This window comes from Rhinopithecus roxellana, chromosome 12 (genome assembly GCF_007565055.1).
Source record: "Rhinopithecus roxellana isolate Shanxi Qingling chromosome 12, ASM756505v1, whole genome shotgun sequence".
Taxonomy (NCBI): domain Eukaryota; kingdom Metazoa; phylum Chordata; class Mammalia; order Primates; family Cercopithecidae; genus Rhinopithecus; species Rhinopithecus roxellana.
In genome coordinates this window covers 20,046,983-20,072,682 of record NC_044560.1, presented here as the reverse complement: position 1 = coordinate 20,072,682, position 25,700 = coordinate 20,046,983, and the positions used below count along the sequence as shown (strand labels likewise).

General features: G+C 54.4%; 1 protein-coding gene across 2 annotated transcripts in view; it reads left to right on the top strand.

The window, feature by feature from the left end:
• Nucleotides 1-21,124, top strand: part of SDC3 (syndecan 3) — a 39,764-nt gene extending 18,640 nt beyond the window's left edge. The window contains exons 2-5 of one of the 2 annotated variants that reach the window (XM_030913274.1): nucleotides 11,903-12,020; nucleotides 13,430-14,043; nucleotides 16,011-16,302; nucleotides 20,743-21,124. In XM_030913274.1, the coding sequence (XP_030769134.1) occupies nucleotides 11,903-12,020; nucleotides 13,430-14,043; nucleotides 16,011-16,302; nucleotides 20,743-20,930 (1,212 nt within the window). In that variant the 3' untranslated portion in view covers nucleotides 20,931-21,124. Of the gene's footprint in view, nucleotides 1-11,902; nucleotides 12,021-13,429; nucleotides 14,044-16,010; nucleotides 16,303-17,221 lie in introns of both variants that reach the window. The other variant, XM_030913275.1, reaches the window with a different exon arrangement.
• Nucleotides 21,125-25,700: the final 4,576 nt, after the last annotated feature.

Here is a 25,700-nt window from a genome sequence, read left to right as displayed (position 1 = left end):
TTATTTATTCATTCATCAGCTGATGGATATTTGGATAGTTTCAACCTTTTGGCTATTATGAATAATGCTACCTTTTTTGGTGTGCGGACATATATTTTCATTTTTCTTGAATGTATATCCTAAGAGTAGAATTACTGAGTCATATGGAAACTCCATTTAACATTTTGAGAGACTGCCAGCCTCTTTCCTAAAGCGGCTGTGCTGTTTTACATTCCCACCAGTGGTGTGTGAGGGTTCCGATTTCCCCACGTCCTCGCCAACGCTTGTGATTATCTGACTTTTTGATCACATTCACTCTTGCATCCATTCATCCCTCAAGTATTTATAGAACATCTATATTCAACAAGGCAGAAGGCCCACTGCAGAGCTGGGAAGGGAATTTATCCCTTGAAGAGTTGTTTAGAAGATTCCATGGCATAATATCTAGAACAACCCCCACCAGGCCCAGCACATAGTAGATGCTCAGAGATGGGAGACAGGGAGTATCAAGGAGAGGATCTGGGGCTGGTCAGGAACCATGGGGCCCCCTGGGAATGGAGGAATAGAGGATGGAATCTGTACGTGCTGACCACGTACTGTGTGTGGGGACCGGTACTTCAGTCCTCATGACCCTCTGGGCCATATCATTGTTCTATTTGCAGATGACAGAACTGAGGCTCAGGCCATGCAGCTTGTCCTGGGTCACTAGGCTGAGAAGTAGTCAGACTGTGGGCTGAGAGCCTTGTTTGGATCATCTTATTTAATCCTCCCAACCCCTGAGGTCAGTACTGTTACTATGTCCATTTAGTAGGTGAAGAAACGGAGGCTCGGAGAGGTAGACTGACTTGCCCAGAGGCGCGTAGCTGGTGAAGTTCAGTCCTGGTATTTGGAGCCATGTAGTCTAGCATCAGAGTCCCTGCTGTGTGTCCTAGGCCTCTGGAGGTGAGGGTGAGAGCTTGGACATGTCTGGCTCCCTCTCTCCCTTCCTTTCCCACCCCACTGTGTCCCACAAAGCCTCATCTTGGATTGGAGACAGTCCTAGGGGCAAGTGTGGCCCTAGGCTGGCTTTTGAGGTCCCTGCAAGCCCTTCTTCCAGGCTTTTTGTCTGATGCCTTGCTCTGTGCCTCAGTTTCCCATCTGGTTGATGGTGGCGGTGACTCCCAAGTCTGCTGTGGCTCAGACCATCTGAGTCTGGCTTGTACTGTCCCTTGAAGAGGAGCAGCCGAGAAGCCAGTGGGACTGCTCCAAGCTGGGGGCGGGGAGTGGCATCTCCACTGTGTGTGAGTTTGGGCTGGTTATAAATAACCCAGCAAACAGGAGGGTGCGGGGAACCACAGCCCGCCTCCTCAGGAGGAGAGGCCTGGACACACACACACTCTTACAGACAGGGCCGTTTCAGTTATGTGTGTGTGTGCTGTGTGTGCCCAGGGTGTATGCTCAGCCTGTGTATGGAGAGGGCTTTGGGGAGCCGTCAGAGCTCCCGGGCTCCCAGGACTGCTGGAAGGGCTGGGCCTGCCCGGGCTGACTCCAGCAGGGCCTCTTCAGTTCCCTGGAGGAGGCTGGGGTCAGCCCAGCAGAGCTCGATGTCTGGCGAGGCCCCTGGAGCCCCCTCACCTGGCTTCAAGTGGTTCCAAGGTCAGGCTGAGGATCCTTCTGCTCTTAGGGGCCTCCATGTGATCCCCCAGCCCCTTCCCACTGCCATGTCCCACCCTGCCTGCTCTCCCCCTCCCTGCTCCAGTCCTGAACCCCATCCTCACTCTCCAGCCGAGCTCACTGACCTCTAGCAAGTCGCCTGGGCTTTCTGCCTCTGTGGGGTAAGGAGGCCCATTTCACCTGGCTCCTGAGAAGGTGGGGTCCAGTGCTTAGTGTGTGCTCAGTGAAGGCTGCTTTCTTCCAGGGCCAGGCCTGGTTGAGAAATGGCCAGAATGTAGGCTCCACTGGGAGCCCACTGATCTGCACATTTGCATATAATTTACATAAACATTTTATGACAAAATATGCTGGGATCAGTGTCCGTTTCTCTTCTCTCCTCCTAGCTCACTTGGAGTCCTCCTGGCTGGATTTTGGAGGGACCAGAGAGAACTCTTGTCCGTTCCTCAGTTTTACACACAGACTGAGGCCAAAGAAGAGCAGGGCCTGGCTCGGGATCCCATAGCGATTGGGAGCAGGAGGCAGGTGATGTGGATTTCAAGGGGGTGATCCACCCCACAGTTTATTCACTGAACAAAGATTGATGGAGGCTGAATGTGTTCCAGGAGCAGTCTGAGCCCTGGGATGAGAGGAATGACCACACGGACCTAGTCACTGCCACCAGGAGCAATTGGAGGGGGAGACAGACACATTCCTGTGAAGCCCAGAAATAAACCAGCCAATTTCAGGCTAGTGGTGAGCAATTGAGGACTAGTCCTGGTTTTGCAGACTAGCTGGGCATGTGGGGAGGACATTTGAGTGGATTTGGTGGTCAGGGAGGTGAGCTTTGAGTGGGGACACGATGTCATGTCCCAGCGCCTACTGACTGCCAATCACCGCTAGGCACATGCCAGCTGGCATCTCTGTGTGTTGGGGATCATTATTTGTATTTCATAGGAGGACAGAGTGAGGCCCAGTGAGGCGAAGGGGTATGACCAGGTAAGCAGTTTGGGAGTGGGAAGCCAGGGCGGGGACACCTAACTCCACACCGGGTTGTTCCTCGGAGACTCGTGGGCCCCAGGAGCAGGCAACCCTTGCCATGTTTGCTGGCACTGACAGTCGTGGAGCCTGGTGACGGACTCCTAAAGGCACCTGCTGGTGAGTCATGGTGGGGGCGGGGGGTGCCTACCTAAGCTGGGCCACCTGTCGTGTGAGCGCGCCTCGTCCTCCATTTCTATTCCCAGGCTTTCAGGCTGTCTCTGTGCAGGGAGCTGGGTGTGAGGTGGTGCTGGTCTCTGACATTTGCCCTGCTTTTGAGAGCCTTTTGGCAGGGGAACTGATTAGGGCTAGGAGCAGGTGTGCTCTGTAATCCAAAGGGCATGGTCTTTGGGGTTCAGCTAATCTTGGGTTCAAATCCTGTCCCATTGCTGTGTGACTTTGGGCCAGTTGCTTCACCTCTCTGAACTTTGGTTTGCCCATCTGTGAAATGGGAATGACAGTCCCTTTCTGGTAAACTGTTTGAGAAGAGAAATGAGGCAATGTGCATTTAAGGAGCCTGGCACTTAGTGAGGGCTCCCTCTGCGGGGGCTGTGATCATTTTCGTAAGGGATGGAATGGCCCAGCCTTTTCCAGAAAAGTGCTTGGTGGAAGGAGTATTGAATCACAAACTGGGGTTCCCTGCATGCATTCTCAGGGGTTCAGGAGTTCACTGAACACAGGATTTAGACTCAGCAAGGCCAGAATTCAAATCTTGTGTGACCCCACTGATGGCTTAACAGCCTCAGTCTCCTCGTCTGTAAATGGAGACCATATTATCTGCTTCCCAAGGTGGCCAAGTGGGTTCACTGAGATCCAGTGGAAGGGCCCGTTGGAGTGATCAGAGCATGGTTGGTGGGCCTTCTCCCTTAGTAAATGACAACACAGTGGAGGTACTGAGTCCCCAAGAAAGGACTTCCTAATTTGGACCAGGGAGGTGGTTGGCGTGCGTATGTGACATTCAGGCAGGCTCACAAAGGAGGCATTGTGTGAGCTGAGCCAGCTTCGTGAGGACACACCTAGTGCCTAGGATGGTGCTTGGCACACAATAAGTGCTTCATAGCCATGGGTTTTACTGATTAACCAGTTGAGTAGGTGCTGGCCAGGCAGAGATGGTGGGGAAAGGTATTCCAGGAAGCAGAGACAGGACTGAAGGATCCCCGTGTTCCCAGAGCTGTAAATAGTTTTGTGTGGGAGGACTATGGGGGTGGACAGCTGGGAGTAGGGTGTGGGGGGTGCTGCTGGGTCTGGAAACGAGGCCTCAGTGGGTGGTCCTGCTCTCAGGCACGAGCTTGGGGACAGGCATCAATGAGCAGTGTGAGTCAGGGTGGCCAAGAGTGACGTGGGAGGGCAGGTGGCTGGGATTGATGGGGTGGTGATGGAGGCGTCCCAGCCCTGGGTTGAGGAAGGGGCCTGGCTTTCCCAGGGTTGCATTGTCAGCTTCTGTCTAGGCACAGGGGACAGAGTGGGCTGCTGTAGGGCAGTCAGCCTGCACCTTGATGGAGACTGGCCAGGCCAGCTGAGCCAGGAATGGGGCTGATGGGAGAAGGCAGGCGGGTGGGTGTCTGGGCACCACAGGCCAAGGTGGCCGCCAGACAGGCTGATGCCAGGGGAGGGAGCCAGGTCCTGCCAAGCCAGCCCGCCTGTGGTGAGGCTCGGTCGGGCCGCTGGGCCCTGCCAGCTCCCTCACAGGCTTTTGTGTTCATTTCCTTTCCACCCGCCTTTTCAGTTTCCTCGTAAGGTTGCTCATGGACAGTCTCAATGGGGTCTCAGCAGAACCAGGGGACCCGGAAGTTTCACAGACCAGAGAACGCCAAGGGACGGAGACTCAGGGAGAATGTGCTCTCTCTAGTAACAAAAGTGCTATGGGTTTATCGTTGAAATTGTGGAAAATACAGAAAGGTCCTGAGAAGAAATTAAAGCTGCCTGTAATCCCACCACCCAGAGAGCGCCTCTGGGAGCCTTTAGTTATAATGCAGCATTGAGAAATTCACTTTGGTAGTGAGTTCATTAAAACAGGATCAAGTTCTACATATTTTTGTAACCTATTTTTTAAACATAATGATGATACTCATATTAATAGCCGGCATTTACTGAGCCATTTGTTAACGTGTGAACATGCCCAGCCTCCTTCTGTAAACCCCACGAGGTGGGCATTCTTATCTTTGTTTTACCAGTTAAAGCAGCCTGAGAGAGTTAAATATCTGCCCAAAGTCACAGAGGAATAGAGAGAGCCATCTGTATATTCCTATCAACAGCTATCCTGTCTTGTCTTCTGATGCTCAATATGTACATTTTCCCACATTCTTCAATATTCCTTGAAACAAGTAAAAAAAAAAAAAGGCCTTCTATGATGCATTTGTGTTTTTTAATAACCTAATTAGACAGTGTAGATTTGTGAGTACTCAGTTGTTGATAGCTGCATAATATTCCATGTTATGGTTGTGCTCTCATTTTATTTATTTATTTATTTATTTATTTATTTATTTATTTATTTATTTATTTTGAGACAGAGTCTCGCTCTGTCGTCCAGGCTGGAGTGCAGTGGTGCGATCTCGGCTCACTGCAAGCTCTGCCTCCTGGTTCACGCCATTCTCCTGCCTCAGCCTCCCCAGTAGCTGGGACTATAGGCGCCCACCACCGTGCCCAGCTAATTTTTTGTATTTTTAGTAGAGACGGGGCTTCACCGTGTTAGCCAGGATGGTCTCGATCTCCTGACCTCGTGATCCACCTGCCTCGGCTTCCTAAAGTGCTGGGATTACAGGCGTGAGCCACCGCGCCCGGCCTGTGCCCTCATTTATTTCACTCGTCCCCTGTTGCTGGGTATGTGGGTTATTTCCATTTTTTCCCTCTCGTAAATAACATTGTGCTGGATATCCTTGACCTAAGGACCGAATTTTTGGGGAGTTCAGAGTGTCAGAATCAGAAAGGCCCTTAGACCACCATGCTTGGTTTTCCATTTTGCAAATGGGGCAAAGGAAAGGCAGAGAAGGGGGAAGAGGGTTTGCCCACGGTCTTGGAGGCTGTGGGCGCCTAAGCCAGGGCTGCTACCTGCTCTCCTGTTGGGGCTGGGGTGGGGGCAATTGCCACAGTGGGAAAAAGGGGATCCTGCGGGGGATGGTGGGAACACAGGACTGGGTGGAGAGCAGACTGGAGGTGACAGGGGAGATACAGGCTTGGGGTAGGGAGGGCTCTGCTGCCATGGTGTCTTTGCAGAGGAGTTGACTGGGATGGGACGGGCCCAAAGGGAACGTTTCCTGCCCTCTGAGATGCCTTTGTAGATGGGAGTCGGGTGTGGGGATAGGTTTGGTTGGTGAGAGGCTTGAGTGTGTGAGTTGGGGTGAGTGGGAGGGTGTGTTTCTGCGCTTGGTGGAGTTTTCTTGGGGGGGTCTGTGGAGTTCAGCTTGGCCTTCTCTGCTCTCCGCATCCACTCTTCCCCAGGCCTCTGCTCTCTGGGACTTGGGCTCTGTGGCCCCTTCCCTAGTGGGTGCAGTCCTCATGTCCCTCATCTCCAGGCATGAGTGGGTGTGGGGCTTCTGGCTTCCTGGCCAGGGCAGCTGTGGCTGGGTGGGGGTGGGGACTGAGACGTCCCCCTCCTGGTCCAGGCTCCCCTTTGTGCAGCCCCCTTGGCTGTCTTGCTGCCCGGAGCCTGGCCCCAGCCCACATTCCTGCGGTGATGCTGTGGGTCTCCAGGGTGGATCTGGTGAGCGTGAGGGGCATTGAGTTCTCACAGGACTGAGGGATTTTTGGGGACGGAGCCTGCAGGGCCATGCTGAGACGCCCTCCCTCCGTGCCTCAAGGAGCTAGTCGTTACATGGTCGCTGTGTGTCTTTGGGCAAATCACTTTACCTCTCTGAATGCTTCATGGCAGACTAACCCTGCCCCTCCTTTCTTCTCAGCAGGTGTGATAAGCAAGGCTTTCCCCTCTCTGTGCCTCAGTTTCCACATCGGTAAGAGGGGAAAATTGAACTCAGTGATCCCTCAGGCCCAGTGTATCCTTGAAGTTGCAGCCTGAGGTGGGAAATGCAGGCCATAGGAATACAGACAAAGCCTTATGTGGCTCTGACTGTGTGCATGCATGATTTTACTTGATTCTCACAACTGCTTTATGAAGTATCATAATTGGCCTCATTTAACCAAACAGGCTCAGAGAGGTTAAGTAACATGTCCAAAGTCACCCAGCAAATAAGCAGAGCTGAATTTGAATCCAAGACTGTCAGAACCTAAAGCTGGGCCCCCAACCCTTGCTCATGTCGCCTCTGGTCACCAAGAAAGTGAGGCCTGAGTCTGGCTAATTAGGGGAAGGAAGCTCGGGCAGAACTAATTACACTCGATTTTATTCTTGTCTTTTTGCAACATGATTAGTGCTGCACAGGGGTGCCAGGCTCCTGGCCCCCAGCCTGCTGACCTAATTTGTGTGCTTGTGTCTGTTTCTGTAACTTGCCCTTTCTCCCCCCTCATCCAACCTCTCTCTTTTTGTTTCTCTCTGCACTCTCCCCTGCTGTGTGGCCTTGGCAGTGCCACTTAACCTCTCTGGGCATTAATTGTCTCATCTGCCTGGGTGTAGTCATCCCAATTCGGCTTCCCTCATGAGGAGGTTGAGGCTTACATGAGGTAAAGACTTGGAAATAATAATAGAAATTTTAACATAAGCTAACAGTAATCATGGCTACGTTGGTTTATTCATTTTTTTTTTTTTTTTTTTTTTTTTTTTGAGATGGAGTCTCGCTCTGTGGCCTGGGCTGGAGTGCAGTGGCCGGATCTCAGCTCACTGCAAGCTCCGCCTCCCGGGTTCACGCCATTCTCCTGCCTCAGCCTCCCAAGTAGCTGGGACTACAGGCACCCGCCACCTCGCCCGGCTAGTTTTTTGTATTTTTTAGTAGAGACGGGGTTTCACCATGTTAGCCAGGATGGTCTCGATCTCCTGACCTCGTGATCCGCCCGCCTCGGCCTCCCAAAGTGCTGGGATTACAGGCTTGAGCCACCGCGCCCGGCCTACGTTGGTTTATTCATTTTTCACTTGGTGTTCGGTCCTGTGCTCAGCCCCTTCCCATAGCAACGCTATGAGCTGCATAGTCTTATCATCATCTCCACTTTACAGTCGAGAAAACTGAGGTGCCGAGATTAAATGGCTTGCCTGACAGCCAACCGGGTAGTAAAGAGGAGCTGGTTCATTATGCTTCGCCTCTGTGCTGACCTGTTTCTCTAGGAAGGCTCATGGTGGTGTGGGGGCTGGGCACAAGAGACCCCAAACTCTGGAGTGGGCTCTGAGGGAGGATGGGGTGGGAGGGATGCACTGGCCTTCCTGAATGTCTCCCCTGCACTCAGGGTGAGTGATGGGTGGGAGGGCAGAGGTAGCATTGGAAGTGAGGAGACTTAGCTGATATCCAGCTCATTTGGACCTTCACCCGTCACAAGCCCTGACGGGGTGTTCCTGGGAGGGAGGGGGCCGGGCAACCTGGGAGGTGATACCTCCGTGCCGCTGGCCCAGGGGAGCCTCCCCAGCTGCTGCTCTAAAACTCTAGGAGAGGATCGGTGGGAGTAGATGTGGAGTGAGGGGGCCTGTGGGTCACTGCTGGTCCTGGTCCCTTCTGGGTTGGGAGCCTGAGGTGCCTCTGTGGAGTGAGGCTGTGGGTGAGTTCAGGAGGGTGTGATGAGTAGGGGACTGTGAGGAAAAATGGAAGGCGGAGGGCGTCAGTCCGTTAGGAAGGGTGCCACGTTTCATCCCTCTGTGTGTGTGCACTTGTGTGTACCCGGAAGGAAAGTGCGTGTTTGAGCACATGTGTGAGGGGAGGGAACTGGGATCCAGGTGTTGTGGGTCTGTTAATGGCATGTGAGGTGGGTGTATGTCTGCTGGGGTAGGTTCAGGGAGGGACAAGTAGGCTGCACACGTGTGGAGCAGGGTGTTGGGAGTGCTTGGTGTGTTGGGTCCTGTGCTCAGCCCCTTCTACTGCAATGCTATGAGCTGCATAGTCTTATCACCATTGTGTGCTGGTGTGTGGGTGTGGATGTTTAGTGGGCGTGGATGGCTGTGGGTGTTGCTGAGTTGATATCATGCAGGGGGTGAGGGGCAGCTGCGGGTCACAGATGTATGAATACAGCCCTGGACGAGCAGTGGGTCTGGGGGTGGCCCAGGAATGTCCAGGACAAGGGTTTCAGAGACAGAGGCCTCATGCCTGAATTCTAACCCCTGCCTCAGTTCCTGCATCTGTGCAATGGGGATGATAAAACCCTGGACAGTTGTGGTGGTTAAAGGAGGCTGCATAAGTAACGTGCTGCCAGCACCTGACCTGGGGCAGGCCTTCGGCAGCAGCAGGCAGAGGTCTCTAGAGTGCCCTGGGAACGTTCAGTGGCTCCCCTGGGACCCGATGCTCAGGAGTTCATGGGCTGCTCAGGGAGCCTCCGCTGGGTGTCCCTTCCTGAGATTGGTGGTGGCTGGAAGCAGAAGGTTCCATGTTTCTGCCGGGCATGCTCGCTGTGTGTGTGGGGTGCAGCCGAGAGGAAAGGTTGTATCCGAGTTGTGAGGTTCATGTCTGAGTCAGAGGATGCACCTGCCAGAGGTGATGTCTAGGAGCGATGTGTGTTTAGGGAACATACGTGGGCATGGCAGTGGCTCCGTGTTGTGGGCCTTGGTGAGGTGAGTGTGGTGCATGGGGTCAGGAGAATGTGCTGAGGTTTGTCGGGGGCATCTGTGGGGTATGTGGTAAGGAGAGGAGTGTGATGTGTGGCTGTGAGTACCCTAGGGCAGGTGTACATGCAGCTAGGGGTGAAGTAGGTGGGTGAGTGTGTGCTGGTGTGGGCTGGGCTATATTGCCTATAGGCTGTGGTGAGTATACAGATTGGGGTGGGCAGACATTGCACTTAGTTGTGTGTGTGTGTGTATCCGTTGGGGTGCATAGTACGTGCATGAGAATGTACATGCATGAGGATGTTGGGCTGTTATGTGTGTGTGTGTTTCTGCGAGTGCGTGTGTGTGTTGGGGGTACAGAGGCCTCCTATCAGGCATGGGGGGGTATGTTTACCTGGAGGGGGCACAGTGAGGGTCACGGAGAAGCTGGCAGCATCCTGGGGCTTTTGGATTCAGTTCTCCTTTAAGGGAATGGCATGGATAATTATGCTCATTATGATGGATTATGCAAATGCAGGGGTCGTTTGGGGGTCAAAGGCTGCTTGTCACCCTCCTCCTCAGGCATTCTGTGACTCTTAAGGCTTTCCCTGCTGCCTCTCAGGCTCCGTTCCCCACCCCTCGTTCCTCTGTCCCCTCTGGGAGTTGCAGCTACCAGCACCCCCTCTGTAGCGTTCCTGCAAAGGCCTCACTGAGTCCCAGCGCCCGTGCCTGCAGGTCCCAGGTGTCCTTGCATTAAGTTCCTGCTGAGCATCCCAGGTGGGCTCAGGGGTGATCAGGCCATTCCTCCCCCTGCCATCCCGCCTTGGGGGTGCTTGCTGTTTGGAAAGAATGTGCTCTTGGAAGCAGGTTTGGAAAATTACTGAGGTGGCCCCTTCCCCAGCCTTGCCTCATCAGCATGAGGCTAAATTAGGATGTGTGAGTTCTCCCCCTCTGCCTCTGCCTCCCATCCTTGCCTTCTTTCCCTCTCTCGTACCCCCCAGCCCACCCTCCCCGTCTCTGCCCCTCTGCCCCCTGGCCTCCCTCTGTCCTCGCCTCTCTGTCCCCGTCTCTGTCTCCACCTCCCCGCTCCCTGTCATCCTCTCCATTCCCCTGTGATCTCTCCTTCTCCTGCACCCCCCCCCATCTCTGTGGGGAGCTGCAGCTCCTGGTCCTTAGCATGGAGAAGATGGTCGTCATGGTAACGGTTGTCATGTCGATGGCTACTGAGCTGGGGATGAATAGTATCTAGGTGAGTGCTACCTGAGTGGAGGCTGATGGGTTTCCAGGAGGCTTGATGCTTGTCTCTGAGCTCAGAGCTGCACGGCAGGCCCAGCTCCTCCTGCCCCATGCTAGTGGCTGTTTGTACCTGCAGGCGTGCTGACACGCTGAGCCCTCTGTGGCTGCTTTTAGGTGAGCCTGTGTCAGTGTGTGTCTGTGCATGTGCTGTGTCTCTGGGGTGTGTCATTTCAAGGGTCTACGTGGCTTGGGGGTAGGTCTTTGGGTTTGTACAGGCTTTTCTTGAAGCAGGAGTTTAGGGGCTAAGTGGCACTGGTCACTGAGGAACTTTGGGGACTCCCTTGTTTTGATACCCACATTTACCTCAGCTGGGGGCTTCCAGGGACCACAGACCTCTTAGTATCCCTCCTCCCAGCTAAAGGCCTCCAAGCCACTGCCCAGCCTGCTGGGAAGGATGGAAAGACAGTGAAGACAGCCCTGGGCAGGGGCAGGAGCCAGAGCCTGGGTCCCTGCTCAGTCCCCATTCTTCTGTGTGACTTCAGGCTGCTTGCCAGAGAGCTGGAGGGAGCAGGGACTCTGGGTTGGCTGGTTCAGGTTGTGGAGGGAAGTGGTATGGGGAGCTCTAGCTCCTCCACCACTCCACCTGGGTGTTCGTCTTTCTGGGCAGAGGGGAGCTGGGGAAAAGTTGGGCCCTACTGCTCTGAGCTCCTGGAATGTCTAAAAAGGAGGAAGACCCAGCGATTCGTCACGGGAGCAATTACACTAATTGTTCCACTCCATGACTCACTGGTAGAAAGTAAATACTGATTAATTCATTACTTTGAGACTGTGTGTGTGTGTGCATTTGGTGAGGGGCACCTCCTGGCTCCCTGCCCTGGCTGGGCTGGGCAGGGCTCTGGAGCAGGTGGTTGAGGCTGGGGATATGAAGACAGGACTGAGATCCTCACTCTGGCTTTGTATCAACTCCAGAAGGGGGCCCATCAGTGGCAGGGGGTGAGAGGCTGGGCCCCAAATGCAGGGCCAGTCCAGCCCTCCCCTGCTCACACACACCCCCGGGCTCCCCACAGCCAGTCCAACATTGCACCTGCTCAGAGACCACCTCAGACCTACTGAACCACTGAATTTAGTTTTCACAATATTTAGATGTGCAGTCAAGATGAAAAATGACCAGTTTCTAAGAGAAAGTCATCAGCCAGACACTGAAAGCCTTCTGGGATGGGGCCCCAGGTGACCTGCCCCGCCCCACCCCTACCCCGTGAATTATTCACACACACGCACTTTCCTTCCGGGTACACACAAGATCTCTGTCACCCATGTGGATGTCACTCGGCCCACAAGGACACCTGTTGCCCTTCTGGGCACACCCAGCTGCCAGTCTCAGGTGCCGAGCCCTGTGTCCGCCTCTACCTTCCCCAGGCCCAGCGCTGGCGCAGTGAGAACTTTGAGAGGCCCGTGGACCTGGAGGGCTCTGGGGACGATGACTCCTTTCCCGATGACGAACTGGATGACCTCTACTCAGGGTCGGGCTCGGGCTGTAAGTACCCCCTTCCCTACCCCTGCCAGGAGGCAGTGACCAGTCTGTATCCAGCCCCTTCTCTGAGCAGCCCATGAGGGCTTGCTTCAGTAAGGAAGGGGGCGTTTACTGTATGGGTCAGACAAGTTCTTGGGCAGGATCCCCAGAACAAGAAGGGCAGAATATCCTCCTGGGGACGGAACCAGGCCTGGGAGGACCTCAGAGCCCAGGATGCCCAGCTCTCCAGGGTCCCCCGTCTGCATCTGTGTGTGTGCTATGTGGCTGTCTCTGCAGACCTTGCTTGGTTTGGGTGGTTCCATCAGGTCCAATAAGCTGTGGCCAGTGGTGGGGTTAGGGCTGTGATGAGACAGGGCAGGTGCTTCAAGTGGTGCCTGGTTTGGCTCCGTCCTGGGGAAGGGGAGCCAGGCCAGGTGGGTCTAGCAGAGTCTCGGGAGAGAAGGACGCTGGGAGCCCCACTCTTGCCACATAGCAACTGTGCGCCCCTCGGTGCTCCCCCTCCCTGAGTCCCTGTGTTCTCACCTGCAGATGGTGAGAAATACGCCTTCCTCTCAGTGCCTCTAGGAGGGTTTGGGATAGGAAGTTGGGGTCTGGCACAGAGGAGGAGCTCTCAAAACAGTAGCAAAAAGACGGTGGCTGAGACTGGGCCCAGTGAGGGCCTGGGCTGGCATCTGAGGAGATGGTATGGGGTCTGCACGCCACAGAGTTGGCTCCCCACAGCCCTCACCTCTGGTCTCCCCTCCTTAGCCCAGTCCTTTGAGCCCCTTTCAAATTATTCTTTGTAAAACCTATTTCTGTTGGGTCACATCTCTACTCGCAAAGCTCCCTGGCTCCCCTCCCTCCTGCCTGGTTCCGAGCCCAGGAGCTGGCTGTGGTTTCTCCCTCCCGCTTTGCCTGTCTCATTTCCTCCCAAGTTCCTTCACTGTCCTGGCTTTGCATCAGCCAGATTGCTCAAGCAGTTCCCCTGCTGCAAGGGCTTCTTCTCCCTCTTACCCTCTGCCTGTGCCTCTGGGGGGAAGCCCTTAGTGTACCACCCCTGCCTTGACCGTGTGGTAGGGGTGCCTTTGGGGTCTGACTCTTCCCAGAATGCCACTCCTGTGTTCCCCTGCAAGCCCCAGCAAGTTTTGCAACCAGAAGCGCCTCAGTTGCTGCTGCCTGGATTCAACCTCATAGAAGCTGTAGGTCGGGTGGGCAGGAATAGTCAAGGGAGGCTTCCTGGGAGAGGCGGCGCCCAGAACTGGCCACCTCTGGCCAGGCTGTGCCGTCCTCCTTTCTCTCATCTTTTCTGGGAAAATTGGGCAAAGAGAGGGGGTTGGGAGACCTAATCTTGATGGCCATTGCTTACCTGGGATCCTCATGCCCCTCACAACCACCCAGCTCCCTAGCTCTCTCCCTCTCCCCCACCCCCTCAGACTTCGAGCAGGAGTCGGGCATTGAGACAGCCATGCGCTTCAGCCCAGATGTGGCCCTGGCGGTGTCCACCACACCTGCGGTGCTGCCCACCACGAACATCCAGCCTGTGGGCACACCATTTGAAGAGCTCCCCTCTGAGCGCCCCACTCCAGAGCCAGCCACCAGCCCCCTGGTGGTGACAGAAGTCCCGGAAGAGCCCAGCCAGAGAGCCACCACCATCTCCACTACCACGGCTACCACTGCTGCCACAACAACAGGGGCCCCGACTGTGGCCACAGTGCCTGCCACAGTGGCCACCGCCGCCCCCAGCACCCCTGCAGCACCCCCTTTTACGGCCACCACTGCTGTTGTAAGGACCACCGGCGCACAGAGGCTTCTGCCTCTTCCACTGACCACGGTAGCCACGGCACGGGCCACTACCCCCGAGGCGCCCTCCCCACCCACCACGGCAGCTGTCTTGGACACTGAGGCCCCAACACCCAGGCTGGTCAGCACAGCTACCTCCCGGCCAAGAGCCCTTCCCAGGCCGGCTACCACCCAGGAGCCTGACATCCCTGAGAGGAGCACCCTGCCCCTGGGGACCACTGCCCCTGGACCCACAGAGGTGGCTCAGGTGAGGGTGTTGAGAAGGGACAGGGAGGAGGGCAGAGGAGGGTGGGTCAGGGGAGGGATGAGGAGGATGGAGCTGGACAGGACTGAGGACCAGGAGCTATAGAGATGAGCCAGACAAAGTGGGGGCAAGGGGCAGGACCAAGGGACAGAGATCAGATGGGGAGGAAAGAGGGACAGAAAACGAGGGCTGGGGTGGTTGGATCCTAATGGGATGGGACATTGGTGGGGAAGGAATTGGGTGAACATGTGCATTGGTGACAAGGCAGGCCAGGCTGAGTGTTTCGGTTGAGAGCATTAACTCGGCAGTCTGGTAGCTGGATTAGAATCCTTCCACTGCCACTTCCTCGTCATGGGACCTCAGGCCAGTCCCTGATCCTTTCTATACCTCCGATTCCTCATCTACAGAAAGGAGAAAACAATAGAATGTGTATCATTTCATTGTGAGCATGAAGTCTGCTGACATCCACAGTGCTTAGAACAGCACCTGGTGATGGTGCAGCCACTAGGTTCTCAGCTGCTGTCCTCATCACAGTTGTTAATACCATGGGTCTGAGGGTGGTTAAGAGCTGGCTGTATGAGAATGCATCACTTGCCTTGTGGAGGGCTGCCTGGGTGTGGCTCAGTGCTCAGCACTCTACCTGTGTTAGCCCCAGCCCTCATGCCCACCCCACGGGTAACACTGTGGTCATCTCACTTTACAGATGAGCAACTGCTGGTGCACAGGGAGGTGAAGCCACTTCCCAAGGCTCTGCAGCCAGCAATGGCAGTCAGGATTTGAACCCAGGCAGTTGGCGCCACAGCCGGGCAGTCTCGCAGGGCCAGGGCTGCATGTGTGTGCATTTGGGATATTCTGGATGGGGCAGGGGAATTGACAGGAAGAGGATGAAGATGTCAGGAATGCCAGGGATGGATGAATCCCAAGGACATGAGAGAGGTGGTCTGGTCCCTGCTGGGTGCACTGAGTAAGATGGAGAGGTGGGAACATGGACTGGGTGCCAGAGCCCTCTGCAGCTGGCCTCACTGAGGGGGGCCCTTGGGCCGTGGAGCTGCCTTGGGGTCAGTGTCTGTCCCTCTGACTCCCCAGCCAGCTGCAGCAGGATGCGGGCCCTTCTCTCGCCTCCTCAAGCAGCTGGGGCAGCCTGGTGTTTTCATACAGACTTGGCCAAGCAGGAAGGGGAAACAATGATGGGGTACGGAACCCAGGAGAAGGTGCACAGAGCCCAGGTTGCTGGAGGAGCCACTGTGCACGCTGTGTACACTGGGGCACTGCTGCAGCCTCTCTTCAGCCTGGGCACCAGGCCTGCCTTTCCATGCCCACCTTTGAAGTAGCGACATCCCTGCTCCAAATGGCTCCCACAGCCACCACTTTGGTTTCATGACTCCCAGCTCTGATCCTGCCTCTGAGTGGTGGGAGCCCTAGAGATTGTCAGTCACTGAGCTGGTTTCCAGGACACCTGCCCCTGAGGCCATCATGCTCTGCAGGTTTTGCTCTTGGACTGGCCTCCAGGCTACAGGATGCTCCCCTGCCTTAGGCAGTGGACCTGGACCAGGCCCACATCCATAGCAGCTGCACCCAGCAGTTCCCAAACATCTTCTCGGCAGGAATCCCCCGAGGATTGTTACTAAGACCGCTGGAGGGGACATGATGGGGACAGGATGTGGCCAGAGCAAGAACAGAGGCAGTGTGGTGGTGGTTAGAAACACAGACTCTGGAGGCAGATAGATCTGGATTTTAGTTCTGTCCCCCACTTACTAGTTGTGTGTCCTTGGGCAGGTCATTTACGCTCTGAGCTGACTTCCTGCTGTGTAAACTGGGGACATTGTTCCACTCCTTCGTGGGGATAGTGAGTAGCACAGTGCCTGGCATGTAGGGAGTGCTAAGTGTTAGCCCCCCAGGGCAGTAGGATGGTGGTGGGGGGTTATGCATGCATGTGTGGTTGTCCTGGGCTCATGCCATCCTCTCTGCAGACCCCAACTCCAGAGACCTTCCTGACCACAGTCCGGGATGAGCCAGAGGTGCCGGTGAGTGGGGGGCCCAGCGGAGACTTTGAGCTGCCAGAAGAAGAGACCACACAACCAGACACAGCCAATGAGGTGGTAGCTGTGGGAGGGGCTGCGGCCAAGCCATCATCTCCACCTGGGACACTGCCCAAGGGTGCCCGCCCGGGCCCTGGCCTCCTGGACAATGCCATCGACTCGGGCAGCTCAGCTGCTCAGCTGCCTCAGAAGAGTATCCTGGAGCGGAAGGAGGTGCTCGTAGGTGAGGATTGGGGTCTGGGCCAAGGGGAGCCTGGGAGGATCCCAGAGTGAGGCACCTGGCTGGGCCTCCGTTTGCCTCTAGGAACCCAGGAAGAAGATCAGGGCGTGGTTTCCTAGGAGCCAGATAGGAAGGAAACCTGAGAACTCAACCCCCCAGGACCTGCCTTCTGGCTCCTCCTGACTTTTCTCCTTCCCAATATCCAACCCTGACTTCAGGTCCATCTCTAGGTCTTTCCTCAGTGCCCTCTGACCCCTCCGTGGACTCTGACTTTGATCCCTGCTTTCCTGGGCCACACTGGCTGACCCCCTGGGACCTCACTTCCTAGATGCTAACCTCTGACCCATCCTTCAGCTTGACCTTCCCCAATTTTTGACCCCAGTCCCTGTGGACCTGCCCTGGCTGCATCTAGGGAGTCTCTGGACTCCTGGTTCAAATTCTGGCTTTGCACTCAAGGCAAGGTACTTCACCTCTCCAGCCTTCCTTCTTTTCATCGGTAGAATGGGGATAGTCATTTTGCCCTTAATCAATTCTAAGAGGTACATCTGTTCACATGTTAACTCTTCTGTAATTGGGGTATGTCATATTTAGTTAGCAGAGTTTTTTCTTTCCTAGCAGTTATAAAATACTGGGGCATCTTATGACTGATGGCATTTTAAATTTGATGAAGCCCTCAGATAACCCCTCCCTCATAGGGCTGGTGTGAGGGTTCAGTGAGTTAGTGTGTTGGGCAAGTAGAATGCAGCCAGTGAAGGCCTATAGTGTTACCCAGTGCTGGTAGTAGTAGTATTGTCTCCATCTTCACTCCAACTCAGATCCAGGACTCCCAGCCCTCTCCATACCCTGGCCCCCACCCCTGAGGACCCTTTGCCCTGGTTCTACCCTGCCTCTGGGCCTTGACCTCTGCCCTCTTCCTCCACAGCTGTGATTGTGGGCGGGGTGGTGGGCGCCCTCTTTGCCGCCTTCTTGGTCACACTGCTCATCTATCGCATGAAGAAAAAGGATGAGGGCAGCTACACGCTGGAGGAACCCAAGCAGGCGAGCGTCACATACCAGAAGCCTGACAAGCAGGAGGAGTTCTATGCCTAGTGGAGCCACAGTGCCTCCCTGCAGCCTCAACACCACCCTGCTGTCCAGTCCCCAGCCTGGCCCCACCAGCCCAAGCCTGGGACTGGGCCTGGAACCTGGCCCCAGTTCTTCTCTGCCCTCCCTCCCAAGGTCTTCCCAGGCTGCCAGCCTAACACAGATCTTCCCCGAGGAAGAGGGGCTGCTGCCATCTGCCCCAGACTGTGCCCTTATGAGCTCATCTCTTGTTCCCCTCATCCCTGCCACCAGTCTGGGGCTTCAGGACCTCATGTCAGATGGATGAGAGGAAGAAAGCTCCTGATTGGCTGGTGGTGGAAGAAAGGATGGGGCTTGAGATAGGCCTGAGCCCCAACTTGGCACCCACAGGGCTCACTGAAATCTCCTTTTTGGGGCAGAGAGGCACTCAGACTGATTTCCAGGACAAACATTTGGTAAACACAGCCCTTGAAATCATCTAGACACTCACTGCAACCTCCTGCTCCTATCCCAGGGCCTCTCTCTGCCTGGGTGAGAGGGTATCCCTTGTCACCAGCCTGTTTTGTCCTGGTCTCTCTGGGGTTGTTGAATCTCTCCTCTTGCCTGCCAAGTACACATGTACCCCAGACTTCATTTCTTTCTGCATCTTCCTCCAAGAAACAGCTTCCTGAGGGTGCTGGGGCAGCCATTGGTGAGGAGGGGCTGCTCCGATGTCCCTCCTATGAGGGGACTCTGCACAGACACCATTGCCCACACTGTCACACATATTTTCATGCGGTCACACACAAGACAAAAGCATGCAATGACAAAACCATACGCAATCCTGACCACCCAGCCAATCAAGACATATCACAGAACACACACATCCTTCCAAGAATGTTTATCCTCATGCATCACTTACACACCCCCAGACACTGCAATGCAAGTCACTAGTCATGGTCACATGATAGTGACAGTGTGGCCTCCTCCTACCCCCAGTACACCCACCCTCTGGCACCACACACATCGTCTCCAGCTTTCAGGCTCACTGGGGAGGGTGGAATCGAGCCGGAACAATCAGCCCATATTGGGTCCCCCTAAGTTGCCCCGTCATACTCTGTCCCATGCCATGGTGCCCACACCAACCATGCAGCCACCAACCCCAGCCAGTGTCAGATACAATTCCATGTGGATGCACAGTCTCACTCCACATGACCTGCTCTCAATGCTGGAGGGAAACAGGCAGGCCCTTGCCTTTCTTGGAAAAAGTGTGGGGCCACAGCCCTTTCAGGGCATTGCACACAGGTGGGCCTGGCCTCACCCCTACCTTCTTCCTCCCCACTGCAGTTGGCAAAGGGGGAGGTTTGGGGCCAGACCCCCCACTGGCTGGCAGCCTGGGGGCTCCTCTAAGGCTGAGGAAGGAAATTTGGCCCCAGGTTGTTGGGGGGTCTTGGGTCTCCCAGGACAGAAGGCCCAGGGCAGGGAGGGGGCATGTGGTTGGGCTCCTTTATCTCCCTGTGTCCCCTTCCTGCTCTGAGCTAGGGGGCTGACTCTGCCTCCCAGGACACAAGTCTCCAAAGTGCCTGTGAGGGCGGGCCCTCCGCACCCTCTGCCCTCTGCCTGGCCAGGCCAACCTCAGCCCACCTGCCCAGAGGGCCTCCCTGTGGGCACCCCCTCACCTATTTGGCCAGACAGACAGTTCTGGCTGCAGCTTCAGGGGCCATGGCTGGAAGCAGCCCCTGCAAATCCCTCAGGCCCTGAGGTCAGGGTTTGAGGGATGAGACCAGGTGATAGTGGGGGAGGGGTTACTTCCTTTGTTACCTAGCAAGTAGGGCTATTTCCATCCATATTTTAAATGTGGGGTCACAGATCTTTGGGGGAGGGTGTGCTTGGCAGGGAGCCTCTTGGAGCCAAAGGGATGTGGTGTGAGTTGTGACTGGCTGGCACTCACACTCCCACCCCTCACCCACAGCCCAGATTCAAGTCAGGAGGGCAGGTTTTCTTTCGGGGCCCTTTGCAAGATGCCCTGGCAGCAGATTTCTGCAGGATGAGGGGTAGCAGTGTGTAGGCAGTGAGGGTGAGGTTCCGGGGGCTGTCCCATAGCCTGTCTTTTCCAGGCTGGGCTCCATCTTCCAGTCCCAAAACCCTCCTTCACAGGGCCCAGAGGCTTGCAAGGAAGCCAGGTGGACCCAGCCTTAGAAGAGTGGGAATGGGGAGCCCCCAATATCTGGAGGGGGTGGGTTGGCCTCAGTCATTTTTGGAGCAGAAGGGCTGGGTCCTGGGGCCAGAGACCACAAGGCTCAGCCTCCCTACCCTGCTCCCTGGGGTGCTGCTGTCTTCGAGACCACAGCTCTGGTGAGACGGCCTGGGCAGGCCAAGGCTGAGAAACCAGGGAGGATAGAGGAGAAAAGAGCTTGGGCCCCCAGCCCCAGAAGGCGCTGGACCTTGGGCGGGAGACCCACCAGTTGGTGTAGGTTCTCTGTAGGGCTGGAGCCCATGGTGGGGGTGGCCCCAGCAGACCTGACTCCTCACATCCCAGGAGTTGGCTTCTGATTTGCGGCTTGGGCTCCTGGCACTGGCTTCTCTTCTCTGTGTCCTTAGCATTTGAGAGAAGAGGCCAGGGGCCTTGTTCATGAAGCCCTGGACCCAAGGCATATGTCCAGGCTTTATCCTCATGAGGTTGAAGAGTCTGACCAGCCCAAATCTGCCCTGGCTAGCCTGACCAGGACAAGGCAGTACGAGAGAGTTCAGTGAGGACCAGCTAGGGTTCTCCAAGGTGCAATGCAGATGCAGGGCCCTCATATACCCCTACCCTTGCCTGTGATGGGGTGTTCTGAGGGGCTTTGGCATTTGCTGGAAGCACAGCGAGTTCCAAATGAGAGGGAGCTTGTGTGGCTTGAGAGCCTTTGGGGCCTTGGCTGCCAGAGCACGAGGCAGGCCAGGACGTGGAGAGCCCAGGCCCTGTCTCCAGGGGGCCAGATGGGGCCTTGCCTGAAAGGCTGGACCCCTTGATTGCTGGAGGTGTGTGGGTGGCAACCAGGGCTGGGCAGGGCTTAGGGTGTGTGGACCAAACCCCCCTAGGGTTGGCAGAGCCGCCTGTCAGGCCTCCAGGTGGGGGCCCTTGGACGCAGGGAGCAGACCCTCTGCCTCGCAGGGCAGGAGTAGCTGCCTCCTGGGTTCTCTGGATTTCTTCTCCCGACAACTACAACCCTGGACTTGCCTCCCCAGGCCTCTTGCCTGTAAATAGAAGCCCGCAAACTGTACAGATTTACAGAGGCATCGAGACTGGGCCCCGGGAGTCGCCATCTGAGAGCCGATGGCCCCAGCATCCCCCAGGTGCCTGCCTGGCACCACAGTGACCCTGGCCTCAGCGTGGCAAATGCATGTAAATATTTTTCGTAGGCGGCGTGGCTCCAGAGAGCCCCCTGAAGACAGTGTCCCTCCCTCTGGTGAGTCCTTTCTCCTGTACAGAACTGGCCTGGGGTGGGTGGGGGTCTGCCATTCCCTCCCCCAGGCCTTCCCTGCCCCTTCTCTCCCCTGTAACCTGTTTATTAACTGTCCCTGTCCTGAGTTCATGGCCAAAACCTTAAATAAGGAAAAAGACAGTGGAAAAAAGAGACCAAGGCGCCTGCCCCACTGCAGGTACTCACCTGTTCCAGCCTTGTGAAGGAACTGGTTTTGTTTTTTGTTTTGTTTTTTTTTGTTGTTGTTTTGTTTTTTTGTTTTTTAACACTTCCCGTGCTGTGCCCATTTATAAGAGGAAATAAAATTAAGCTGAAATGTTGTGCTGTGTCCAGAGTATGAGATAAATATGGTTATTTGGGGAGGGCAGCCCATGGCTGCATCCTGGGCCCCAGCCATCTTCCCCCATCAAAGAAATTGAGAACCAAGCAGGGAAAATGGACTAACAGCCCCTCCTGGGAACCATTATGGTAAAAGCTGCCGTTGGTTGAGAGTGTCCAGGAAACCACGGAGCCGCTGCGGTGAGGCTGGGGTGGGGGCTGTGGTTGGGAGGGGCCAAGCAGTGGTGAGAGGGGCCTGTGGTTCACCCCCAGGGGAAGAACTCTGGCTTTAGGCCACAGAGAAAATTTTGGGACCACAGGATACCAGGATCAGAGCAGCCGAGACGAGACAAGATGGCTTTGAAGTCTGAAGTCTGTTTTCAAATCCAGGTGTTGACATTTCCTGGCGCTGACTCTGGACAAGCCACTTGACCTCTGTGAGTCTTAGTTTCCCCATCTGTCAAATGGGGTCAGAATATGCCCTGCGTGGAGTGCTGTGAGGACTGCATGAGCTAGAATGCTCTGCACGGCACCTGCCACAGTCAGCGCGTAGCTCACAGGGGCTCTGATGATGGCGTTGGAACAGAATAGAACCTCCGGATGAGAGAATGTGACCCAGAATCACAGGTCAACTCCTGACACCTGGGGTTATAGAGCTGGGCAGGCCTCAAAGCCAGCCTTGGGGCCCTCCGTGGTGTAGAAATCCCTTTTCCAGCCCCTACTTGGCGTAACTCCTGTCCCAGCCAGCTGGGTGTGTCCTGAGGGCCAGCGGGCCACCCTACCTATTTTGAAGTACTTCCTAATTTCAGCTGAAATCTGTCTCTCCAGTGTTGCCCATCTCCAGTGCTCGTACGCTCTGGGGGCACACGGGATTGTTCTGCCCCTTGCAATGGGACAGCCCCCAGGTATGGGTGTAACAGTCGCAAAATTCCCTCCTTCGAGGGAAAGCTCTACATGTCCTATAAATATTTCTTCTACAAATTTCTTCCTCTTGGCCAGGCATGGTGACTTAAGCTTGTAATCCCAGCACTTTCGGTGGCCGAGGTGGGTGGATCATTTGAGGTCAGGAGTTCAAGACCAGCCTGGTCAACATGGTGAAACCTCATCTCTACTAAAACTACAAAAATTAGCTGGGCTTGGTGGCGGGTGCCTGTAATCCCAGCTACTTGGGAGACTGAGGCAGGAGAATTGCTTGAACCCAGGAGTCAGAGGTTGCAGTGAGCCCAGATTGCGTCACTGCACTCCAGTCTGGGTGACAGAGTGAGAGACCCTGTCTCAAAAAAAAAAAAAAAAGAAAAAAAAAAAGGAATTTTCTTCTTCGTAATATGTGATAGCCAGGATGCTGTTGGCCCTGAGAGTGGGTTGGAGCCTGAGGCCTATGGCTTTGGTACACCATCCTACCCATCCCTACCTCCTTCCAATAAAGTTTCTGTGCCTGGCTCTGTGCTTGGAACTGGGAGCCGAGGGGTCCCCATGACAGCCCCGGCCTCTCTCCCTAGAGCATGTACAGTCTATCTGGGAGATGGCTGATAACCAGAGTCTTGTGACTGTGATGACACTGGTCTGTGGTTGGGGAGGGTCATTCTTCCTCAACGGCCACCTCCAAGCCCCACCAAGATTGCCCCTCACTGCTAGGCAGTTCAGGGACAGAGTCCTGGTCCCCAGGGCCTCACTGTGGGACCTCAGACAGTTTGACACCTTGGAGCCTCAGTCTGCACAGCTGTAAAATGGGGTGAAGGGGCCAGACCTGCCGCTGGGAGGTCCTCACAGAAGTGAGTCAGTTAGACACCTTCTATGATGTGCGGGGTTGGTTTACCAAGATTCAAAGCTAAGCATGTGTGGCTGTTCATGCAGGGAGCTTCAGAAGGCAATGAATGCCCCATCTTCTGAGTGCTGTCAGCCCGCTGTCTCCCTCCTACCCTTCTCCCCTCCTCTCTTGAGTTCTAGTGATGTGATTTTATTTTCAGCTTGGAGGAGTAGAAAGAGCATGGCCTTGAAGTCAAGCAGACTTATTGCTCTACCTCTCTGAGCCTCGATTTCCTTGAAGGCAAATGAGAACAATAAGGTTGGTATATGGAGGCATGAAGCATGGCATATATGCCCATCTGCAGCTGGATTTATATTCTTCTCTTTGCAGCACCTACCTTTTACCAGGCAAACCTTTTTTCAAATCCTTTCTCTATCAGTGACTAGCTCTGTGACCTTGGGTGAGCAATTCAAACTCAGTGCTCAGTTTCCTCACCTGTAAAATGGGGGCAATACTAGTACTGGCCTCACATGCATAGTGCTTAGAACTATGGCAGGCAGAGAGTAGGTGCTGTACAAATGTGGGCAATTATTACTGCTGTTGTTGCTATCATTGTTACTGTTATTCTTATTTGCAGGGCCCAGCACACTGCCTATTGATTAAGTGACACTGAGCTTGGGTAGAAATCAAACTATCAGAGTCAGCTCTAGGAGGAACTATGCCTTAGGCTTGTTAGAGCCAAGGGCAGAGCCTGGAAACCATGTATTTGGGCACAGATAGGCTGGGCACTGCTGGAAGTTGGAGCATTTCCCTCTGGGCCCCATCACCCAAGATATGAGCAACGGAATCAAGAGGGAAGGAGGAAGAAGAGCTGATTGTTTCCTGCAGCCCAAGAGATCACAGTCACCCGGCTCAAGCTGCCCTGAGAACAGAATGTGCTCAGCTTCCAGGGCTGCCCGCCCTGCCTCTGCCAGCCTGAGGGTGGGCTCAGGGCAGATGAGGATCTAGGTTTATCACTGCCAGATAACCAGTAAGGATGAGAGAGGCAGACAGCGAAAGGAACGGAGTGAGGCATTATGCCAGGTACCAGGCATCTTGTTAGATCATTGAAGCCCCAGGTCTGGCCTCCTGGCCTGTTTTTGCAAATGCAGCAACTGAGGCTCAAACAGCAGAATCCCAAAGCCCTAGAGCAATGGGAAGGTGCGGTAGGATTCTGCTGCCTCCCTGCCATGAGCTAGCTGTGAGGCTGGGCAGGTTACTACGCTTCTCTGAACCTCAATTATATCATCAGAACAACAGGAGCACCAGGGTGTTATTGAAAGGCTCTAATGAAGGACTAACACATGACATTTGTGGGGTGCCTTCCAATTATCGTCGTTCATTCATAGACATGATCTTATTTAATTCTTGGAGACAATGATTACCCCATTTTATCATAAACAATGTGTTTACGATGAACACATTGGCCCTATCAGCAAAATCCACACCGTGGGACACTCTGTAGGAAAAACAATCCAGTTTTTTCAACAAATAAATTCTAAGGAAGACAAAAAAAAAAAAAAGAAAGAGAGATGGAGAATTTATAGAAAAGCTTAAATGACATGTTAGCTGACCATTGTGGGAACCTGATTTGGATCCTGATTCAAATAAATTGTATTTTCTAAAATTTCCCAGTTATGAGGCAAGTGGAAATTGAACACTGAGTGAATGAGTAAAAACATGTATGTGTGTGTGTGTATATATATATATTTATATTTATATTTTCTCTCTTTCTTTGAGACAGGGTCTCACTCTGTTGCCCAGGCTGGAGTGCACTGGTCTGATCATGGCTCATGGCAGCCTCGAGCTCCCCGGGCTCAGGTGATCCTCCAACCTCAGTCTCCCAAATAGCTGTGACTACAGGTGCTCGCCACCACATCCGACTAATTTTTGTATTTTTGTAGAGATGAAGTTTTGCCATGCTGTCCAGGCTGGTCTCAAACTCCTGGGCTCAAGTGACCGAGTGAATATTTGTTACTAAGAATTCATTGTCAATGCTCTTAGATGTGATAAGGGCCCTGTAGTTATTCATTTATTTTTTAAAATGAGTCCTTACCTTTTAGAGATATAGACTGAAATATTTGTAGATGAAGTGACAGAGTGTCTGGAACTGACTTCAAAATAATCTGGGGAGGAGTGGGTGAAGGAATGGAGGAAATAAGATGGGTCTTGAGTTGATCATTGTAGACACTGAGTGATGGGCACACAGGGGCTTCGTTATATTATTCTATCTATTCTAAGTTTACACTTTAAATTATCCATAATAAAGTGCTTTAAAAGAAAAGAAAGCAGCTGGGCGTGATGGCTCACGCCTGTAATTCCAGCACTTTGGGAGGCTGAGGCGGGTGGATCATGAGGTCAGGAGATGGAGACCATCCTGATTAATACGGTGAAACCCCGTCTCTACTAAAAATACAAAAAATTAGCTGGGCCTGGTGGCGGGTGCCTGTAGTCCCAGCTACTTGGGAGGCTGAGGCAGGAGAATGGCATGAACCTGAAAAGTGGAGCTTGCAGTAAGCGGAGATCAGGCCACTGCACTCCAGCCTGGGAGACAGAACGAGACTCCATCTCAAAAAAAAAAAAAAAAAAAAAAATGAAAAGAGAAAAAAAAAAGAAAACAATTCCCAGACGGGCACGGGGAACTGCCTGAGGTTGCACCCCCAGGAAATGCAGAGCTGGCGCCCCTGCTGCAAGTCTAGGGCCCTGGCCATTCGCCCAGGGCATTGAACTCCTGCAATGCCCTATCTTCCTCGGCTCTACGTCATCCACTTCCAGGTGGTCAGTGCCTTCAT